The 20,994-nt window shown below is 48.3% G+C and overlaps 1 protein-coding gene across 5 annotated transcripts in view; it reads left to right on the top strand.

Moving 5' to 3' along the window:
- POLRMT (RNA polymerase mitochondrial) overlaps positions 1-20,994 on the top strand; it is an 886,091-nt gene that overhangs the window by 165,853 nt on the left and 699,244 nt on the right. For all 5 annotated transcript variants that reach the window (XR_011303298.1, XM_069647859.1, XM_069647870.1 and 2 more), the window contains one exon: positions 13,794-13,980. Coding sequence is in view for 4 of the 5 variants with exons in the window: in XM_069647859.1 (XP_069503960.1) it covers positions 13,794-13,980 (187 nt within the window). In the remaining variant the exon portion in view is untranslated. The remainder of the gene's footprint in view (positions 1-13,793; positions 13,981-20,994) is intronic.

Genomic DNA, 20,994 nt, shown 5'->3' on the forward strand with positions numbered 1-20,994 from the left:
AATTGGTAGCAGTCTGTACCACCCAGATTTACCTGGTAGCTGTGGCTGAGCAGCCAGACTTCTCTCAAGAAGAGTTAGACAGTATATAGAGTATACAAGATGGGTACCAAAATACAGTAGCACAAGCAAACACTGACCAGAGCTTTGGTATCAAGTATATAATTATTTAAAGACACACTTAGAAACACTCTAGCACTATTATTGTAAGCAAGTTCAAAAACAGTCACTATTAATATATATACATCCCTTATTCCTTATTAGACAAGTCTTAGTTAACACCACTTATTTCCAGACAGAAGTGAGCGCTTAACTAAAGATGGCACTCCAATAAGTTAAGAAAAAGAGAGGGAAAAGGCAGAAATTAGGGACAGCACACAACACAATACTTTAGAAGCACTCAGCAAGGCAGGAAAGTCAAAGTCTACTTGTGAGCAAAATGTTCAGAGGCCAGGCTCCCTCTTGGAGAGAGTAGAACACCAATGCGCCCAATATCAGTTTAAAAGGCTTGGAAAGTCTTGCAGAGAGTTTAAAAAAGAATCGGTTCAGCTCAGAAAAGTTCAGTTAGCCAGCCTAGGGCCAACCCAAGTGGTAAGTTGAGGATTTACGAGACGCCCCACACAGACCATTGTGAGGGAGGCCAGGCGGACACAGTACCTTGAAAGTGGAGAGAATCCTCCATCGAGGGCAGTTGTTCCTGGCAGTGGATGCAAGTCGCAGCGTCGTCCAGAGGAAGAGAAGATCTCGACGTGGAGGAAAGCTGAAGGTTGTTGCACTGCCAGGGAAGAAACCAGCCGCGGAGTTCTCCGGTAAAAAGGTAACACCCTTTTATTCGCGGTAGTGGTAAAACGTGATATCCCAGTTGCCAGGGTGCTTGGCACAGGCAAGGCGGCAACAAGATGATCCGGGGAGGTGAAAAGGCGGGCAAACTGGTTATCCCCACCAGTCAAAGGAAGAAGACTCTTCGGGATGAAGATCTCCTCTGTCATTGGAAGAAGTGGTGAGTCGGTTCAGCAGGGCTCCACCGATTGTGTCGTCGTTGCAGGTCGGCTCAGCTTCTCCCTTTTCGGATTCTTTGGTCCTGTGGTGACGTCTGAAGTCCCAGTCCCCAAAGCCCTGCTTTTATGCAGAAAACCCCCATTCATCAGTCCTAGCTGTCACTCAAACATGCTAAGTGTTGAGGTGGGCGGCTCACCACTGGGCCAATCACACAAGAGTGCGACTTGAGTTGCCGAGGCAACTCAGTCCAGGGTGCCTAAAGCCCCTCCCACATCCCCTGTGGTACCCAGACAGAGTGGCACCACTTTGGAGGGCTTCTGTGCAGAAGCCCGCCAAAAGTGGAACAAAGGGCTCAACTTCGGGTTGGAGTCACAGAAGCGAACACAAACGCCATTTTGGAACCGAGTTCTGGCAAAAAATACCAACCGGTGAATTAATATTAAATAAATAAACCGGGGGTATGTTTGAGGCTATGTTAAAAACTATTAGCCTCGAACAATGGGAAAATCCCATAGGAATATATTCGCGGTTGAATATAAAAAGTAGTATCCACTGCCACCAGCCAAAACTCGCTCAGGGGGGACTGGACAGTGCCCCCTCGAACAACAGACCCAGGGGCAATCGAATTGCCCCTACCAGTACGCCCACAATATGATGGTTTGTACTGGTTCTGTTCACAATGTATGACTAGTAAAGCCAATGGTGACTTTACATGCCCTGGGAGACAGTAGTCAGTCCCAGGGTAAGGAGTCTGTTTGGGGGTCACTATGACACCCCTGTGTTACGGCACGGAGGGTGTTGTGTAACACACATACCAAAAACACATGAAGCCTTATGGAGTAAAATACCCCATAGCCCATAAAACACATTACAAAGTCAAAGGATATCTCAAATCATGTCTAAGAGTGGGAGAAAGAGTCTCACTCTTAGCAGGCGAAAAAAATAAACCCCTAAAATCCAGCAAAGCTGCTGGGGGACTCACTAGGTTTGGGAAATTAGCCTGAATAGAGAATTCTCCCTAACATTGGGTCTGGAGTCAAGTTGAAATCGCCCCCTATGAGCAGCTGGCCTTCAGTGAAGGTTATGAGTATGGGAAGGAGGTTGTGAAGGAATAGGCTTTGCGCTGTGTTTGGGCAATAAAGGGCTCCTATGGTGATGAGAAGCTCTACTAGTAGGCCTTTCAGCCATATATACCGCCCCTCTGGATCTCTTTTGATAGTGATGTTCGTTAATGGTAAGTCACGGCTTATCAAGATGGCAACCCCTCTTTTCTTGAAGACCGCAGAAGCAAAGTAACGTTTGTGTAGCGTTGGAAGGAGATGCGGCGCTCGTCTGTCCCGAGGAGGTGTATATCGGGTGCCAGTTTGGGAGATCCTGTGCTCTACGGCCTTCCTCTTCCGAGGGGCATTCAGACCCTGGACGTTCCAGGTCAGCATTGATAGCTCCCTATTCGGCAGTGCCATTTGTAATTATGTTGGTTGGCGGATTTACCTTGCCTTGGTCCAATTGCAAGACTGTAGTCTCCCCTTCCCCGGTGGGCTGAGCTGCCATTGTTGCGGCAGTTCCGTGTAGCGGGACGAGCTCCCATGCAGCTTTCACCCTGATACCCAGATCACCCCTTCTTTCAGCCATCTCCTTGGATCCCGCTCCCCCCTTCCCTCTGACCATGGTGAACAAACACAAAAGGAACGAGAACAGAACCTGAAACAATGAACAAATATCGGTATCCAGACCAGCCTTCTACCAATGGGGCTGTCGGCTGGGCCGTTGCTACCAGCTAGGTGGGAGACCCGAGGGTCTCGTGCAGTGTTGGTGAAAATATTGCAGTGCGGGATAGAGTACAGTTGGTTACTCTGGCCAAAGAGATTGTTGCTTTGAGATTATTCCGGCTGGGCCTGGGGGGGGGCCAGTTTGATTGTACAGTTCTGGACACCAAGACGAAGCCCTGAGGGGAGCATGGTCGTCCGTCCGAGAGATCTCACCCAGGAAGTCCTGGACCACTTAGATAAATGCCACCCAGCGAGGGGAGTTTCCAGGATGTGAGAGGGGGGGGCCCTTCAGCGATTGTTGATGTTCTTACCCCTGGAGGGCGGGCCGCATACCCGACGTCGACCCGCTACCCGGGACCAGGAGCGCAGAGACTCCCTGTTAGCCCCCTCGGGAGAGTGGTTGGAGCTCCCGTGGACCTCCTCCTCTGTGTCCGGGTTCATGAATAGTTCCGCTTCTCTCGGGGAAGGGATTTGCTGTGTTTTCCCCTCCCAAGTGAAGGCGAGGCTTGAGGGAAAGCTCCAACGGTAGGTTATCTTTTTTTTGCGCAGCCAGTCAGCCATGGGTTTGAGAGCTCTTCATTTTGCTAGTGTCGATGCTGCTAAATCTTGGAAAAGGGATATCTCTGAATCCTGGAAGTGAATGTGTTCCATGGCCCTGGCTTCTTGCATTATCTCCTCCTTGAGCTTGTAAAAGTGAACTCTTACCAGTACATCAGCTGAACCATTGGGATTTTGTCTGGGTCTCGCCCTATGCACTCTATCGAGCTCCAGGGGGGCGTCATCTGGAAGGGTGATAATCAAGCGGAAGAGATCGGATACGTAAAATGGGAGGTCTTTCTCCGAGATCGCCATTGGAATTCCCCGGATCCTGATATTGTTCTGCCTCGTGCGATTTTCAGCATCTACTTGTTTGGTTTCGAGTGCCTCGCATCTGCATTCCAGGGCCCTAATTCTGTCAGCTCCTTCTCCGATTTCAAAGTTCTGTTTGCAAAGTGTAGTTTCGATTTCCTCGGTTCTTGATTCGAAATCCCCCACTCTCTTGTCCAGACGAGCAATTTGACTCTCTACTTCCGTGCCCTTCTGGAATTCCCTGGTAAGAGCTGATAGGTCATGCAAGTCAGCTTTTGTGACAGATTGGGAAGCCATGGCTGCATTTCCCATCCCACCCTCGTTTCGCTCACTCTTCTTGTTTTTCTCCCCCTTAGTAGGCATATTTAGTAGCGTTGAGATGTCCGTTTGCTTAGTGGTTTTACTGGATTTAGACATGACGATGCAGTGCCTCCCTGTATCAATAGGCTAGGAGGGGGAGGCCTGTGCGATTCTTGCAGTTCCTCCCAAGGAATTTCACTCTGCTTTGAACCTCGAGGGGAGGGGGGGACTTGTTAGCTTGGTTGGTGTGGGTTGCTCTCTAGACCCTTGCTGTGAGGGGATTTCTCGGAGTCGGTCTCGGGTCCCCGATTCCCCGGCCAGTCACAGGAGGCTGCGGAGCATCCAAGGTAGTCGGGGCCCAAACAGGGGTCGGGCAGGTATTTAGCCGCCATTCGCAGCCCAGGACCCAGATAGTGATGTGCTCTGGCTGGAGCTGACTTGGTTTCGGGAGGGGCGGATCCGCAGGTGACTCTGCAGTTCTTGGACCGCTGGGGTGGTGTCCCCATGAGTGTGGTGCGGCAGGTTGCGCCTTACCTTGTTCTAGGATAGATGTGGGAGCCAATGCCCTCCCCAGGGAAGGGTTATGTCCCCGGGCAGGAAGCCCCCAGGCAGGCTCCCCTTCAGCGCAGCACACAGCCCGATCCACCCCCTGGGAGGCGAGGGTGGGCCATCGTAGGATCCCCACAGTGTAGCTGAGGCCAGTCTGGGTGTCGTGGAGGGCCTCGGGGCACCAGCTGCTGAGATCACCCTGGCCGCGGTACTGCACACTTGCGACAACTCAGTCCGGGGGGCCCGGGAGGAGTGTAGAGGACCTCGGGGCAGGAACGTTGGAGGACGCATATTATCCAGGCTGAAGTGTCCAGGACTGGCGTGAGTGTGCAGCTGCTGGCAGAAATGTTCAAAGGGGGGGAGCACCCCAGGATTCCGGTAGGCGGCTTGTGTTGCCTGCCAAGGGGCTGCGTTGATGAGTGAGCGGGCCTTGCTCCAATGCGCCCCCACTAGAGGACCATTTCCGCCCGGCGGGAGGCACAGAGAGAGCGCTGAGAACGTCTCACTCGCCGGAGAGGGTGTCGGAGCCCCTGCAGCAGTTGGGCCCCTGAGACCCGGGCCAGAATGCAAACTGGGCCATTCAGACCCGAATGGCTCTGGTCACCAGCCCCCCTCCACAGCTGTGTCCCAGAGGGGCGGGGGATGTTAATGTCTTGGGCTAATGCAGGGCTCCCCTCCGCGGGGGCGGGCCCGAGGGCTTGTAGTGTCCAGGCAGAGCTCGCCGAGGCGCTCCGGTGGAGTATCGGAGGTTGCCGGCAGAGAGACGCAGGCCAACCACGGCTGCAGGAGCGCCGCTCCGGAGGAGGCCCCAAGTCCGAGGCCGTAGTTTGCCGAGGCGCACCAGGAAACTCAATGCTGGAGGGAGTTTCCCAGCTGCCTGCATCCAGGGAATGTTGATTCGTACCACGGGAAGGAGGGGAGAAAGCTAGGCGCAGGGATGGTGGGAAGCACCACCTGCCGGGGTATCCCTGCTCAGTCCGTTGGAGTCAGCAGATACTCTGCCGTGGCCAGGTCCCGGTGCCCCATAAGCACCCCACATGGATCACGAGCTCCGCTCGGACTGTTCCTCCAACAGACGTGTCGGGACTAGGTTGAGTCTGCCATTTTGTGCTCGATCCTCAGGCGGCCTCTTCGTGATTCTGGACTCGGAGGATCAGCCGTTAGACCTGACAGGTTCGAGTCGGGAGACTCACAGGACGTGCTCCTTCATCTGCGCCGCTCTGCTTCGCCTTTCAGAAGCTCAGAAAATCAAAATACCTCAGGCATTGTGGTTGGTAGCGTGGCTGGTAGCGTGGCGCCAGCCGGGAGCTCTCAGAGCCAAACCGACCGCCATGACTCGAAGCCACGCCCCCCATTTCTCCTCTTTTATAAAGCACACTTGAAATGGGTAAAATATAAACTTTGCATCTTCGGATGCACTATAACATGGAAAAATGATATGTCCTGCATGAACCCACAATAACACAGAAGAGTGCTATGTACTGCATGAAACCACTACAAACGAGCATTGATGAAGCCAACAGATTTGGCTTTTGTATAGCCATGGGATAGGCATTTGGCATGCACTGCCTGAAAGGTAATTCTTGACCATGATATGACAACGGCTGCAAAATATTGTGAACGCCTGAGCAAATGATACCAGTGCTTGGCAAAACTGTTGTCTTTGAGAATGTTTTTCATGACTTCAGTGCAACGACACTCTACTTATAAATCCAAGTGGCTGAGGCACACTTGGTTAAGACACATTCTATTACAACAGTAGCCAAATTACAGCTGCAATTATTATTTGTATTTCTATTATTTTTATTAGGGCATTTAGTTAACACAGACGGTGCTTCGGCAAGCAACAAAGCACTTTACAAGTCTTAGGAGAAAGTATATACTGAGGAAAGCAGAGATTCAACGGATTGGGAAGCGATGAATGGGGTGAGGGATGTTAGGCAGTTTGGCAGCAATGGATATGCAAGCAAACGGGAGCAAAGAGGAGGGAGCAGATCCCCCAGTCTCAGTATAGGTGGGGAGTTGAGCCATTAACTCTCAGAAGACTGCTTAGAAATAACACTGTAAGGCCCTCTACCGCACAACATTTGGTGTTACTGTTTGATAGAGATTGCTCAGAGTTCTCATGAGGATATGTTTTGGTTGGAAAGATACAGGTAATGGGTTGTTATGGCGATAGGGATTAATAGCATGGCGTAGTCAATGGGTGAGTCGATAACCAAACACCCACAAGCTGTGTGCCCTTCCTAATATCCTAGATCGCTCCTATATGTAATCCAGTGTAATAGTTTTGGTTCATAGGTGGAGCTTAGGCACCACCTAATATTCAAAACTAATAAGGGGTGCCTCCTACCACTTTGAAACAGAGGGAATATTCCACATATTGCATTAAGAACACTGATATTGAAATTGTCTATAGTCTTCCACCATTGCTGCAAATTTGAAAATGTTAAATGTGCCTACTTCAAATCTCCAAGGCATCTCACTGTGTGATCCACTCTGAGAACAATGAAACATGTACATGCCTAAGAATAAATATATTGACAGCCCAATACCTCTGAAAGACTTATAGGGATGTTGCAGAGTCCCGTCAGTGGTTAATCGGAGCCTGATGTGAGACTGGCAGTCTATCCCAACCCTGCTGACCTCTCGGAGGCACAGACCCTTTGAGAAATGCCCTAATGTGTCCAGCAGTGGGGGAGCCAGCTTGCCCCAACACTGGGCTCCACAGCGCAGAAATCTTCCCATGGCCATGCTAATCCTTATGGCCATTCCCACCTAGGTCCTGCCTACCCCCACCCAAAACACCTCCTCATTGGAACTATTTGAGGGCAAAGTTTGATGGTAAGGCTTGATTGACGTTAACTCAGTGTCTGCGAGTTGTTTCTCAAACAAGTCTTCTGAAAGTTAATGACTAATTGAAGTTGTAAACATGCTGCTGCTGTAACAAAAATGTCTTGACCAGGCCTGCCTTCAGCAGCACTTGCTTTTAAAGCACCAAGCGTCTTTCACTGAAGTCCTGTTAAAAACAAGCAACGGCAAAGCCAACAGTTTTGGCTTGTGCTCAAGTATTAGGCATTTTCCAGGCACTGCTATTAGATGCTCAGGTACTGAAACCATTTTGCACCTGCTACCATCAACGGCCAGTTAATACCAATACAGAAGTGCCTTTTCCATGCCTACACAAACGCCCAAACTGTAAGCATTGCCAGTGCTTGTTTTGCTTTTCCCTTGATTTACAGGACCATGCATCATGGGTAAAGCTCTCTGCTTCCCTATCCTCCCTTAGCTGGCTTCCCTTTCACTCCCAACTTAAATTTAATTTCCTCTGCTTAGTCTTAGTCTCTCCATGATCTTGCGCCCCCTTATCTCTTCCCTTCTCTCTTTCTACACTCCCTCTTGCTCCTTTCGCACCGCTGACCACTTCCTTCTCACTGTTCCTCCTTCGACTTGTGCCGCCTCCTTGTTTCCGCTCCTTCCAACTCCTATCTCCCCTCCACTGGAACTGCCTACCTCTCTCAATCCCTTAAATCTCTCCTTCTTCATTCTCCGCCATGATTCCCCTCCCCTTATCACTCCCCTTCTCCTTCTTCCCCTTAATCACCTCCCACCACACCCTCTTCCACACCCCCTTTGCCCCTCCCGTTCCTCTTCTCCTACCCATCCCTCCCTCTTCCTCACAGTTCTACTCCACTACTCTCCCCTTCCCTTCTCTCTAATTGCGCTACATACTGTTTTGTTGGTCTGATTCAAAATTCTAAATTTTTTACTTCTACTGTTACTGTTAATTTGTTATCGTTAAATGTACCCTGTTAAAATGTGCAGCGCTTTGGTGAAAAGCGCTATATAAAACTAATTAATACAAATAAAGCAAATGTACTACTTGGCTAAACTGAACCACATTGAATATAGGCAGGTCTAGTCAGTAATAACGTTTATGGTGCATAGTCAGCCTGGAAATACTTTCTTTTACTGGCTGGGAGTCCTTATATGGTGGTAATGGCATATATTGGTGCAGCCTGAATGGACATACATGGGAACAACCAGCACAAATATATTTTTATATTAGCATATGTTGTGTGCAACAGCGGCATGACATCTATTGGAAAAATGTCCTGTGCATGGTTGGTGACTTGCAACTATTGGGTTTTTTCATTTGCTTCCATACAAAACCAATTGCAAACTGTATGGATTTCTACTCAATTTTGCAAAGAAAGTGCTGTGAAATGCGAAGAGACACCCCTGAAACTCCCCTTGTTTGGTTTGGTCTACCTCACTGTGCTTTGTCGATCCCGCATATTTAAGCCTCTTCAGTTCAGAAATTCACCAGCCCCCACTTTACATCATCTGTCACTGTTTGTGATGTGTGTTTCAATGTACACACAGGGGGAGGGTGCTCCTTAATGCTGGAATGACGCACCACACGCAGTCATACCATCCTATATATCTTTATGCATATGATACAAAAGTTAGTCTGGCATAAACCTTTCTTCAGTACAGAAATCTAACTTTGTTGTAGTTGATTTGCAATTGTAATAATTACCCATATTTGGGTTCTTCGACATAAACTCAAGGGGAGATTTCTTGCATCTCCTGTTTGCAGTGGTGCCGCCGCTGTCCCAGTGCAAAAAATAAATTGTAAGGGGGCCTCACCCAATTTTCTGCCTCGGGGCTCACTCTACCTTGTGACAGCCCTGGCCGGACAGTTGCTTGCAACATCCCTTGCATGCAAAGACGAAAGTCCTGCTTGTGGCGTGCCACCGCCCGAGTAACGTGCCTGCGCATAGGACTTCTGCCCGTGCGAGAAACAAACTGCACGTGCCCCTGGCAGTGCACTGCTGCGCAGCCTCCAGAGTCCAGTCACTACTGTCATCGAAGCGAGCACGGAGTATGAGCGAGCAGGTTGAGGCAGCGATGCCGCATGCTGAGTCTCGGGCTGGGCAGGGACGGTCACATCCTATTTGTTTTTGCAGCAGTGACCAGCGAAATCCAAGTGGTTGCTCTCTCACTTCCTGCTTGCTGGGCTGGCTGCCAGCCTGCCTGCGCCTGATCAATCCGATCGTGCATTTGAGAATCGATTACTCTGACTGGCCGAGACCACGAGTTTGCTGCTAACCTTAAGGTAGTGTCTGTGTGGCTCACCAATTTAGCAACAAACTTTCTACGCCATCATTACGCCTTGAATGAAATGGTTCTGTTATTTTCAGAACTTGCCTGTTTTCACCTCATTGGGGTTCCGTCGCGTGTCAGAAATATTGTCATCGCGTCTTAATTTAATTACCTCCTTTAATTTATTTACGGGATTATTCATAGCTGGCTGCTGCCTGCTGGTGGCATGGTTTGATGTGTGATAGCCTATATATATTTGTTTAAGGGGCACAGGGCAAGTATGCATGCTGGATGCAACTGGGACCATGAATGCATTAAATAGGAATCCAGACACGCATGCACCCATCACCAACCTGCACATCTGTACACTCATTCTCCCATCATCTAACAGTGCATCGTTAGATTTAAAGCCGATGTGCCTCTCCTCGTGCCTGCTTGGAAGGGTGCGGTGGGATGCCAGATGGCGTTGTGTAAGAATCAAGTCTTTGCTGATATTTCTTTTTGTACAGCGAGACAGCCCTTTCTATGTAGGGTCTCTTGCTGCATTTATCAAGCGTTTCCTCTTCATTGTGGAGTGTTCAAATACATGTTCCTTCCAACATGCCCAGCTGCATTTAAAAACAAATGCTGACAAAGCCAAGGTTAAGTTGAATTAATGGGATAAACCCCAGTTCAAGAGATCCACTAGAATATGTGATGCAGGTAGCGTATTTTACTGAATAGTGAAGGTGGCATGCCAGTTACCCGTGTTATGGGGAGCTGGAATAACTCACCAAAAACGTATGGGGATGAATCTCTACTAGATTTCCTTTCTGCTATGGCATATTGCCTAAGACTGTTCTTGAGAGTAATCCTAAAAGGAAAGTAAATTAAAGTTGTAGCGTGCGCCTCACTGAAACGCAGCGACACTACCAGAAAATTGGAAAGAAATGCATATTGGTGACAGTCATTGTCTCACCTTATAATATGGTCATGAAAAGCACTGCAAATAGGTGGAAGCAGGGTAACGTGATTGGGTAATCAGGCTGTATATTACGGTCCAGTATAAAGGGTTGTAGTACTCGACTCCTTAGGTAACTGGCATGCCACCCTCACTATTCAGTACAATACGCTATCTGCATCACATATTATTCTAGTGGATCTCTTGAAATGGGGTTTATGCCCAATAACCCGGCATTCATTGGTACTGGGACTCACCAATGCACACCATAGCCCATTAATTCAACTTCATGTAACCCATGTTATCACAATTGGAATGTGCATGTAGCACTATATATATTTATCATTAAGAACTTTTCAGAAACTGCAGAATACAATGGCATATTGCTTAAAATACCTCCCTTTGTTTCCCTGCATCGGCTCCTACCCTCAATTGGTTATTTCTGAAATTGATTTGATTCTGGGTATCTATACCCTCATTGTCCTTACTTTCAACATTTGAAAACTCCTTTACATTTTTTTCGGATTGATGCAAATGTTGAACAAATGCCTACCGTGTAACGTTTTTGTGGGCTTTATATCCACATTATTTGATTCTTATTTTACAATTTGTCACTTATGATTTAAATTTATGGTTTTCATTTATGTACATGTTTTCATAATGGGACAATCATGATTGCTTATAACAGCCTTGAGGACGACCCAATGGTCATAACACGTGACGGCTGTGACTACAATCACCATTCACATTATTGGATGGCTGCTCTCTGCTTATTCTAATATATTTGAGCTTTCATACTATTACTAAGGAACTGAACATTTGAATATCGAGTCTTCTGCGCAGTTCAGCTGCACAACCCATACTTTCATGGATATGGAGATATCCTAAAATGAGGAATACGTGGGAGGAACATCCAGTCGAAGGAACATTACCATGGATAAGTAACTTGTTCTTCTGTCATGCCATTGATGGGACAAGAATCCTGCGAGGTCCTAGTGTGGTACTCATTTGATTTTTGTTCAGTGATTATAGGCAACACACCCAAGGAATGGCTCTGATCCATTGGCTATGGTGCAATCAGATGGTCACTCTGCACCTCGCACTGGAATGATCTATTGGCTGTTGCAAATATACCCAGGGAGCTTACTTGGTCCGCTTAGATCCGTTTAACTTTATACACTATAGAGTAACATATTACAATGTTCTTGAAATGCCTAATGAGAACTCTCCTTTGTTTTTTAAAAGTAAGTGCTGGAACATTCATATTGGTTATTTAAGCGAAGGGACTGTATCTAAAGACAACTAGGCTTACTGTCCAGTTAATGTCTCCCAAATTCTGTTAACTCCTGCATGGTGACTCATTGATATCAGCCTGGGACCAAATGCTGATCTTGACCCTATGCCAATTTCACATCCTTCTGCAACGAAGCATATTGTGAGTCTGACTTAAGAAACCTGCAGTTCTTTTTGAGCACCACTTAACAAGTGCTCCACCTAAATCTTCTATAAGCATACAATCTTCCTCCTGGTCTTTTTTCATAGTCTTTCATCTAGCTTATAACGGTTAATGATGAGCCCCCCTTACCCAAGCTTTGTCACTTCCTTGTGTGCTGGCCTCTCAATGAAACATGTGGTTGAACTGCAATATGCCGAAACCTTATTTCAACTCCAGTTGAGTTGAACAAATAAAATCTACTCTCTTGGGCTAGACCTTCACTACACTTGCACTCCATCGAGTGCAACATTGTCAAGACGTGGTCTCGCAAGTAGACTATAGCTCTGTTCCTAAGTACCAGTCACACAAGGTAAAACCGCTCCCAAACCAGTTATTGGGGACACAGGTGGGCTGAAAATGCAGCACCGGATCCCCCAGGCAGCTAGAAAGGAACTGGCACAGTTAGGACACCAACAATCTACAGAAGCACTAATTATGTAAACCGAGATCGTAATCTACGTAAAGGCAACAGCTGCAGAATCCAAAGTACATTTTATGTCCAGAAAAGTCCAGCTCGCCCGAGCACCAGGGAAATCCAATAAAACAATCCAGGTGGAAAAACCAGGGTAAAAAAAAAACAGAAGAATAAATCACGTGGCAGTCAAATCCAGAGGAAAATAGAAGAGGCAAAATCCAGGAAAAGGAAGCCAAAGGACAAGAGCCACAAAAATAGGAACCAGGGAACAACCCACCAAAACGCACTCGCAGGAACGCTGAGAAGCAAAGAGGAAAGGTTGGCTGTGTCTTTTATAGGCTACCTCCTGGTTACATAATCACGTGACTGGTGCGGGTCCTATGAACGTGTGGATGGCGTACTTGCCGTGCATCCTGGATGCTCTTTGGCAACCTCCAATCATGTTTCCCAGAACGCAGTGCAGGGCCAGCCCCAGAACCACTGGGGAGCTGCGATGGTGGTCAGAGGCGAGCCTCATGGGCAATGCCCAGAGGAAGCAGAAGGGCCCCGGAATGGGCACGGGAACGGAGGCCGATGAGCCGCCCAACCCCTGGTGTTTGGCGGTGCGAAGTGCCTAACAAAAATACAGTTAAAAGTTCATGCAATTAAAGTCATTCTGTTTTGGGATGGCCGGGAGGGAGGTACTCCCTCATTCAAATGTATGCAAGAGCTTGGCAAACCTCTGCAGTGTGCTTTCCTTATTATCTTAACAATCAAATGTGGTGTTAGAGGTTAGGGACACTTTAAGATATGGGGTGCAATTGTCTCAAACTTGCTCTAGAAATCATTGGGGCTGAAAAGAAGCGTAATCCATTTTGCTCACTCGTCAAAATATTATTGTTTGGCTTTGTAACCTAGGCTCTTGTGCCCCTTGTTTTCTGATCAGTATTTGAACTGGGTGGACAAGCAAAAGTTATGCATTGTGTGAAATTAAGATTCTCCACTCGCTGATGTGCCTTTTTTAAAGTGTGCCCGGCCTGTGCATTGGCTAGCGTATGTACTTCAAGTCGTTGCCGGTGGCCCACAAGCATTTGAATCTTTTCTGATTAAGTCAAGATGTATTGTGAGAATTAAAGAGGCAGGAAAATTGTTACGTTAACTGGAATTAGTCAAGACACCACTAAAATTGTTCTGTCAACGCACTCTATGAATCTGAAATGGGGAATCTGTAATTGCAATCCCTCAACAGTAGTTGTCAAATCATCCACTTTGCTCAATTTATAGGCACTGTATTTCACAGTGTGGCTATTCGCTGGCAATTGATAAAGCAGGCATTGCTTCATCCCATACACGCCCCCTCACTTCTGTTCGTTTTGTTGATTTCTTCCAAAGGTGTTTGATGCAGCTCACCAATGATGGGCTCTGTCTAGAAGATTTACTCCAGGACTGCGCTTTTCAGGAGGATGAGAGAGAGCTGGTACTGAAGGCCATCCATGCAGTTGATCCCGAGTTCAAGCCCCCTTTGCTACTGCGGAAGGATGCATGCACCTCACATTTGCTGAAGGACTTTTACTGCCAGGTATGGCTGTCTGAGATGATGGCAACGTATTACTGGGCTCAGAGTTAAGATGCTGTTGACTTGTGTCAATTTCTAGTGTCTCATTACAAACCAAGATAGATAATTCATGACTACTCACATGGCTGGCTTCTCGTTGTTCTGATGTGCAGAGAGAAAACCGCCAAGAGATTTTCTCTTTGCCCGGTATATATGGGTTTCTTGTTCAAAGATGGAGAATGTGTGCAGGGTAGTCACATTTTGAGATTTAGTTGGTGTGCAAGGGTGCAAAAGGAGGAGACTGGCACACAGGCGGCATGGTGATTGCTATAGACTTTTATAAGTCAAGAAAATAAAGAGAAAACCTAACTTTCCATATCTCTAAGAGTGGTTTCCATACCTCAACTAAAATACGAAGGGCTGTGTTAGAATGTCTGTGTAAATCAATAGTCCACTGTCTTGTGTCAAAAACCCTACTTCTGTCCCTAAAACTAAACTAGAGATAAAGTAGACCGTCGTGGTCCAGAACAATTACTTTTCTTCTGGACTTGGGATAAAAGTTCACTTCCAGGTTTTGGCTTCTGCCTAGGGGAATGACTCCCTTCCCCTGGTCCAAAAGTGTCTTCCAACACAACGTTCCAGCACTTCTCTCTCCCGGGCACACTGCTTATATTTTAACACTTTGTATCAGAATGTCTTTTCGTCTCTGGTTACCTGGAGAATGACTCCCTTCTCCTGATATCTGAATTTTACAGTTCAACAGAACCAGGGGCACTGAATCCCTTCCCCTATTCTATTTTCACTTAGTTGCACAATTCAACATCACCACTGGGCATTGCTACTTTCCCCTGGCTGCTTTCACTTTGGTTTCCCAATTTAACACCACCAGGAGGGATGACAGTTCAACACTTTCAACCTTTCACTTTGCAGGTCCCAGACACCGGCTTCACTGTCTCCAAACTTGGGCAGGCCTGGTTCACTGCCCTGCCAAGTACTGCCACAAGGAAGATGATTTGTACTCCTCTCCTCTTGTGGGTGCTGTCGATGACAAATATTTATCTTCTGCTTTGATTTATACTAACCTGGCCGGTACTGCCACGAAGGAGATGACTTGTAGGGATCTTTTTTGTGGGTGCGGGCACCAACCCGTATTTCTCTTCTGTGTATTTGGGTACTCCAATCTTCAAAATTCTCTCAGCGGGGTCTGCTCCCTCTCCCCGTTTGTATGTAACTTTCACATCTTGTTGGGTCCTAGGCCCTTCTTCACCTCTTCCTATGCCTTACGACCCTTGCAGTGTATAGATTCGGCCCGCAATCCTCCCTACGTCCCAGCCAGTCCAACCATCGCCCCTGTTATCTTTTAGGGACTCCTGCGCATGGCTGTGGCTCTTCTGGGGACTGGAGTTGGACGGCCGTGCCTCCTCCGCGGTCGCCAGCTTCTCGCTTCTGCTTCAGTGGCCTGTGATTACTGGCAGTGCAAGTATGGCTCTGGGACACCATGGTCCCCCTTCTTACAGAGCTTTAATCTCTGCCTAGCCACATGGTCTAAGGATTGTAATGGTATATTGGGTGACCACACTCCACATGGGGTACTCCTTCCTCCCCACTTGAGAGAGCCCACAATGTACCCTTAATTCAGGATCCAAATAGACCCCGTTGCAGGTATTTTGCATGTGAAGCATTTTCTTTTTAATACATCACATCTCGCCAACATACCCCAATTCTTTTATATATTTATTTTAGCAAGAATCATTTGTCTTTGTCAGGTTTTACAACTACGAAACGCACATGCAAGGCCGTTTTAATTTCAGTATTTGAAAACCCAGACTTAAAGGCTGTTTTCCGTTTGACCTTTCACTTTGTAATGAAAGATAGGCTTTTTGATTTCCAGTTCTTGACCATTCACGTGGCATTTCCATTTTTCCACAACTCTTCCTTGTGTCACTTGCAGAAATACAGTCTGCATTACTAGGCCCATTTGCGTTGGGAGCGTTTTTGAAGGCAGTCTTTTCATTCACCAGTGGGCCTTTCAGGTATATTTGTTAGGGCTGTGATTAAACCCCACAGGACTGACCGACTTCCGGTCCTAGAGAACCTTCTTTTGCTCTCCAGTCTTGGTCGTCTCTCTGCTCCTGTGCCTCTCAGCTTCTACGCCTGCTGTTGCTTAGGGACTGGCTTCACAGCCGGCTTGCTAACATAGTAAGTCCTCCTTTTGTTTTCATTGTAAGACTAGACTGTTTATTCACGTTCCCAGCATTGCTTTACCTTGTTCCACACCTCCTCCTCTACCCAGTAGTAGATCTCCCTTAGGTAGGCCCTGCTCTTCCTCGTCTCAGTAGTTGTTACGTTTTCAGGCTTACAGACATACATGGATGTATGGGATATGGAGTTGTGTAACCCTTGGCCCAAATGTGGCCTGTCAGTCAAGGATATATATATATTTCTGATGTTTGTTAATCTGCTTAGAATCACATGCTGTGCATAGGTCCGACATCCAGTGGTCACTGCGGAGTATTGCATTTTGTTTTTCGTAGTCGAAAAGGGGACGTCGACAAGGCGTGTCTGTAACACTATCCCTATAGTGACGTGCGTTGTACCCACAATCCCTCACGCGTCGAGGTCCCTCAGATTGTTTTTTTCCGCCCAGTTTCTGGTCGCCTTTTGCGGAGCTCCTAGAGAGACATTGCTATACTTACCACGGACCTCGGTCCTTTTGTCATAACTTAATATACTGGTAAAGATCCCTCCCCCTCGACGTTAGCTGTGAAGCTGTTTCTCCGCCGAACTATTTTCGACGGAGAGGAAGAGCGGAGGAGATCCTTCGGCGCTGCCGAACACGTGGCCTGAGGGAGAGTGGGGGTTAGAACTTTGTCTCTTCTCTTTGAGAATGTCTTTCTTTCTCCCTTTTCTTTCCCTTGGGGTTGTTATCGCCAGCTATTATTGCCTCAGCTATGGAGAGGACACCATTTAAGTTTTGCCCACGCTGCAGGGGCAAATATACTTGGAAAGATAAGCACAAGCTCTGTAATCGTTGCTTACCCCTCGATCACATAGAGAACAGCTGCGCAGCCTGCAAGCTCTTAAAACCCAGGACTCTTAAAGAACGTAGGGTTAAGAGGTGGGCAGACTACGCGATGTCGAAGTCAGTTTCCTCACCCGCTGCCGCTGTTACTGAAAGTGACGAGGAGTGCGATAACTCGACGTCCGTTACGGAAGTCATGAACCCCCAGAAGGAGCGCTCACGCTCCTCGTCGTCCGTCCCCGGCCCCGACGGGCTCGGCTCACGCCCTGCTTATGGGGATGAACACCCCGGCGACAAGGACGCACACAAACCCCATAAGGCTAAACACACTACCCACGGCTCTTCTTCGTCGAGAACGAAGGATCCATCAGCGCCGAAGGGGACGCAGGGCACTCCGGCGTCTACCGCAGACCGTAAAGGTCACAAGCCCCACCCGCAAACGCAGCAGCGACCAGCGATTGGGCTTCCATCTAACACGGGCGCTACCCCAAAAACATCCGACGCAACGCTCCATAGAGCGACCGTCGAGGTACAACGCGCAACGCACACAACGTCGACACCAAAGCCCTCGACGGACAAAATCGTGGCCGAGAGCCTAGCGAGAATTGTCGCCGAAGACGAACGTACGCGGACGACGAAACAAACGTCGAATACCGCGTCGAAAAGACACAAAAGTAGCCAGGAACTGCCCCCTTCTCCAAAGGACGCTTCCGAACTACCTGAAGGCTTTTCAGAAGGAGACGGGAACCTCTCGTCGACGCTGTGGGAGCGTTCGAAACGATTCGAAGGCGAAAACACTAATTTTCCCCCTCTAGACTATTCAGGGGTACCCCATGAGACCCTTGAAAGACTCCATTCTTGCATGGAGAAAATGGAAAGGTTTCTAGGAAACCAAGACCCACCCACTCACAAAAGACAAAGAGAATGGCCACAGGATGACCCTAGAGTCAAGATTCCTAGGCTGGTTGACCTCACTGAGGAGGAGCAATACCTCCAAGAAGATGAGGAGTGTTTGGGTGGAGAAGAAGAGGTAGAACTTGAGGAAGAGGGCTTCGAAGAAGATCCTTACACCACTCCTACAGGGTTTGAAGAGGATACAGCTACCTCGCAGCCCTGGCATTCACCGTCAGTGCAGCCTTGGCAATCCCCATCAGTACATTCAGACCCTGATGCCTTTCTCCCTTCTCCTCTCAAGGATTCACACGGGAACTCCTCTCCCATAGATGACCAACCTTCCCTCAATGCACTATTGCGCAAGGCAGCAGCGCATTTTGAGATTGATACAGGGGAAACTCTTCCAGACATCGACTTTGTAGAAAAAGTCATCAAAGAAAAAGCCCCTGTTAGCCAATCTATTCCTCTCCTGGCTTCTATTAAAAGAAGAATTTCTCCTTCCCTTACTAACCCAGCTCTAGTAAGAGGGGTCAACCCTAGAATAGAAAAGCTCTTCAGCCCTTCATCCTCTGACCCTTTATACATCAGAGGACACTCTATTCCAGACTCCCTTGTGGTTACCAACACAAGAAAAAGAGCAGGGGTGCCACTATCCACTAGTGAAGCACCTCCAGACAAAGAAGGCAAAAAACTCTACGCACTGGGGAAGAGAATCACGACCTCCGCCGCCTTCTCCACTAGAATTGCTAATAACAACTCACTTTTAGCTAGCTACGCAGATGCACAGTGGAACAAGCTGCGCAGCGAAGCAGAGGAAGCACCTGAACCTCTGCGTTCTCGCCTGCTAGCTATAATATCAGAGGGCACACTGGTAAACCAGGGCATCGTTAAAAACTCCCTAGATGCCGCTGAGACGGCTGGCCGCTCCCTAGTTCAGGGAATACTTCTCAAGCGCCACGTTTGGCTACGCAATTCAGGTTTTAAGCCCGAAACCCAAGCCTCCCTCATAAATAAACCCATTGAACAGACGCATCTGTTTGGGAAAGCAGTAGATGAGGCCCTAGAACATGCTAAAAAAGAGTTTGATACCATCAAAACTCTTGATCAAATTTCTAGGCCCCCTAACAGGCGAGGCTATGGTAATAAACGCTCCTTTCGTGGCCAAAGACAGCAGCAGAACCAACAGCAACAATATTACTCTGGCTCCAACTGGCCCACCAACCAGGGTAACACCCAGTTTAGTCAAAGAGGCCAACGCCGTGGCAAAGGAAGAGGTCGTGGCTCCAGCCCCAGAGGTTCCACGCCCAATACCAGCAAATGACCCGAAAATTCGGGTCCCCTCCCATGCATCACCGGTCGGGGGCCGGCTAACATCGTTCCTTTCAGCATGGGAGGGAATCACGTCAGACCGTTGGGTATTATCCACCATAGCCCACGGATACTGCATCGAGTTCAACGGTTCCCCGAAGTACAAACCCCCACGGAACCGGCGCATGACACCGCAACACCTCTCCATTCTTCTTCAAGAAGTGGAAGAACTACTGAAGAAAGAAGCTATAGAGCCCGTCCCCCTATCACAGGTAACAGAAGGTATTTATTCAGTGTACTTCCTTGTACCCAAAAAGGACTTAACCATGCGCCCTGTATTAGATCTGCGCCCAGCGAACATATTTGTCAAACCCCAAAAGTTTCGTATGGTGACCTTACAGGAGGTAATCCCACTGTTATCACAAGGGGATTACATGACAACACTGGACATGAAAGATGCATACTTTCATATTTTAATGTTGCCATCGCACAGAAAATACCTCAGGTTCAAAATAGAGGACAAACACTACCAGTTCAGAGTACTACCCTTCGGGATAGCATCTGCACCAAGGGTATTCACGAAAGTACTGGCAGTGGCAGCGGCCCACCTGCGCAGATTATCCATCCCGGTATACCCTTACCTCGACGACTGGCTCATAACAGGGGATTCTTACGAAACATGCTTCTCCAATACCCAAAAGACCGTAGACCTTTTGTCCCAACTGGGCTTCTCCATCAACGAAAAGAAGTCCAGCTTAGACCCCAGCCAAACCAAACAATTCCTAGGGGCTCTAATTCGAACAAGGGACGGCCTCGTATTCCCCTCCAACGAGAGGGTCCAAAACATGCTGTTTCAAATTCCCCATTATGTAGCAGGCCGAGAGGTGACGGTACGCAAAGCAATGCGCTTGCTAGGGATGATGGCGTCATGTATTTATTTGGTACCTCACGCGCGCCTGCGCATGCGCCCAATGCAAGAGTGGCTCTACAGCCAGTGGTGTCAGGCCAGCGGACAATGGGACGATCTAGTGGTGGTCTCGCAGGCCTTGGTTCTCTCGCTACGGTGGTGGACAAAAGAAAACCTGTTATTAGGGAAAACTTTTGCCACACCCGCAGTGGAAGCCACTCTAACCACAGACGCATCCCTTACAGGATGGGGGGCTCACCTATCCCATCAAACGGCACACGGAGTGTGGACTCCGAGTTTAGCATCCAAGCATATAAACCTGCTGGAACTACTAGCGGTGTTCAAAGCACTGAAAGCCTTTCAGGAACACTTACAAGGAAAGACAGTGATGGTCCTCACAGACAGCACCACAGCCATGTACTACCTCAACAAGCAAGGGGGCACTCACTCTCCAGGACTGTCCAAGCTGTCCCAGAATATATGGAAGTGGGCTCTCAAACACAACATGTTCCTACTAGCACAACATGTACCAGGGGAACTCAATCTGCTAGCAGACAAACTCAGCAGAGACTTCCCCCTGCCCGAAGAGTACGAATGGCAATTGCACGAAGACATCGTCTTAGACATCTTCACGCAATGGGGATTCCCGGAAATAGACCTGTTCGCAACCCTGGAGAACTCACAATGCCAAAGTTACGCCTCCAGGTACCCCCAGAACCAGTCCAAGGGGAACGGTCTGTTGATTCAATGGTCAGGGAAATTTGTTTACGCCTTTCCCCCGACTCCCCTTCTCAACAAAGTGGTGCACAAGATGCACCAGGAGCAGGTTACCATGATACTAGTGGCCCCAATGTGGGCACGGCAACCTTGGTTCGCTCACTTGATGGAGATGTCCCTATCTCCTCCA

The sequence above is a fragment of the Ambystoma mexicanum genome, chromosome 1p (genome assembly GCF_040938575.1).
Source record: "Ambystoma mexicanum isolate Mex_15411 chromosome 1p, UKY_AmexF1_1, whole genome shotgun sequence".
Classification (NCBI taxonomy): Eukaryota; Metazoa; Chordata; class Amphibia; order Caudata; family Ambystomatidae; genus Ambystoma; species Ambystoma mexicanum.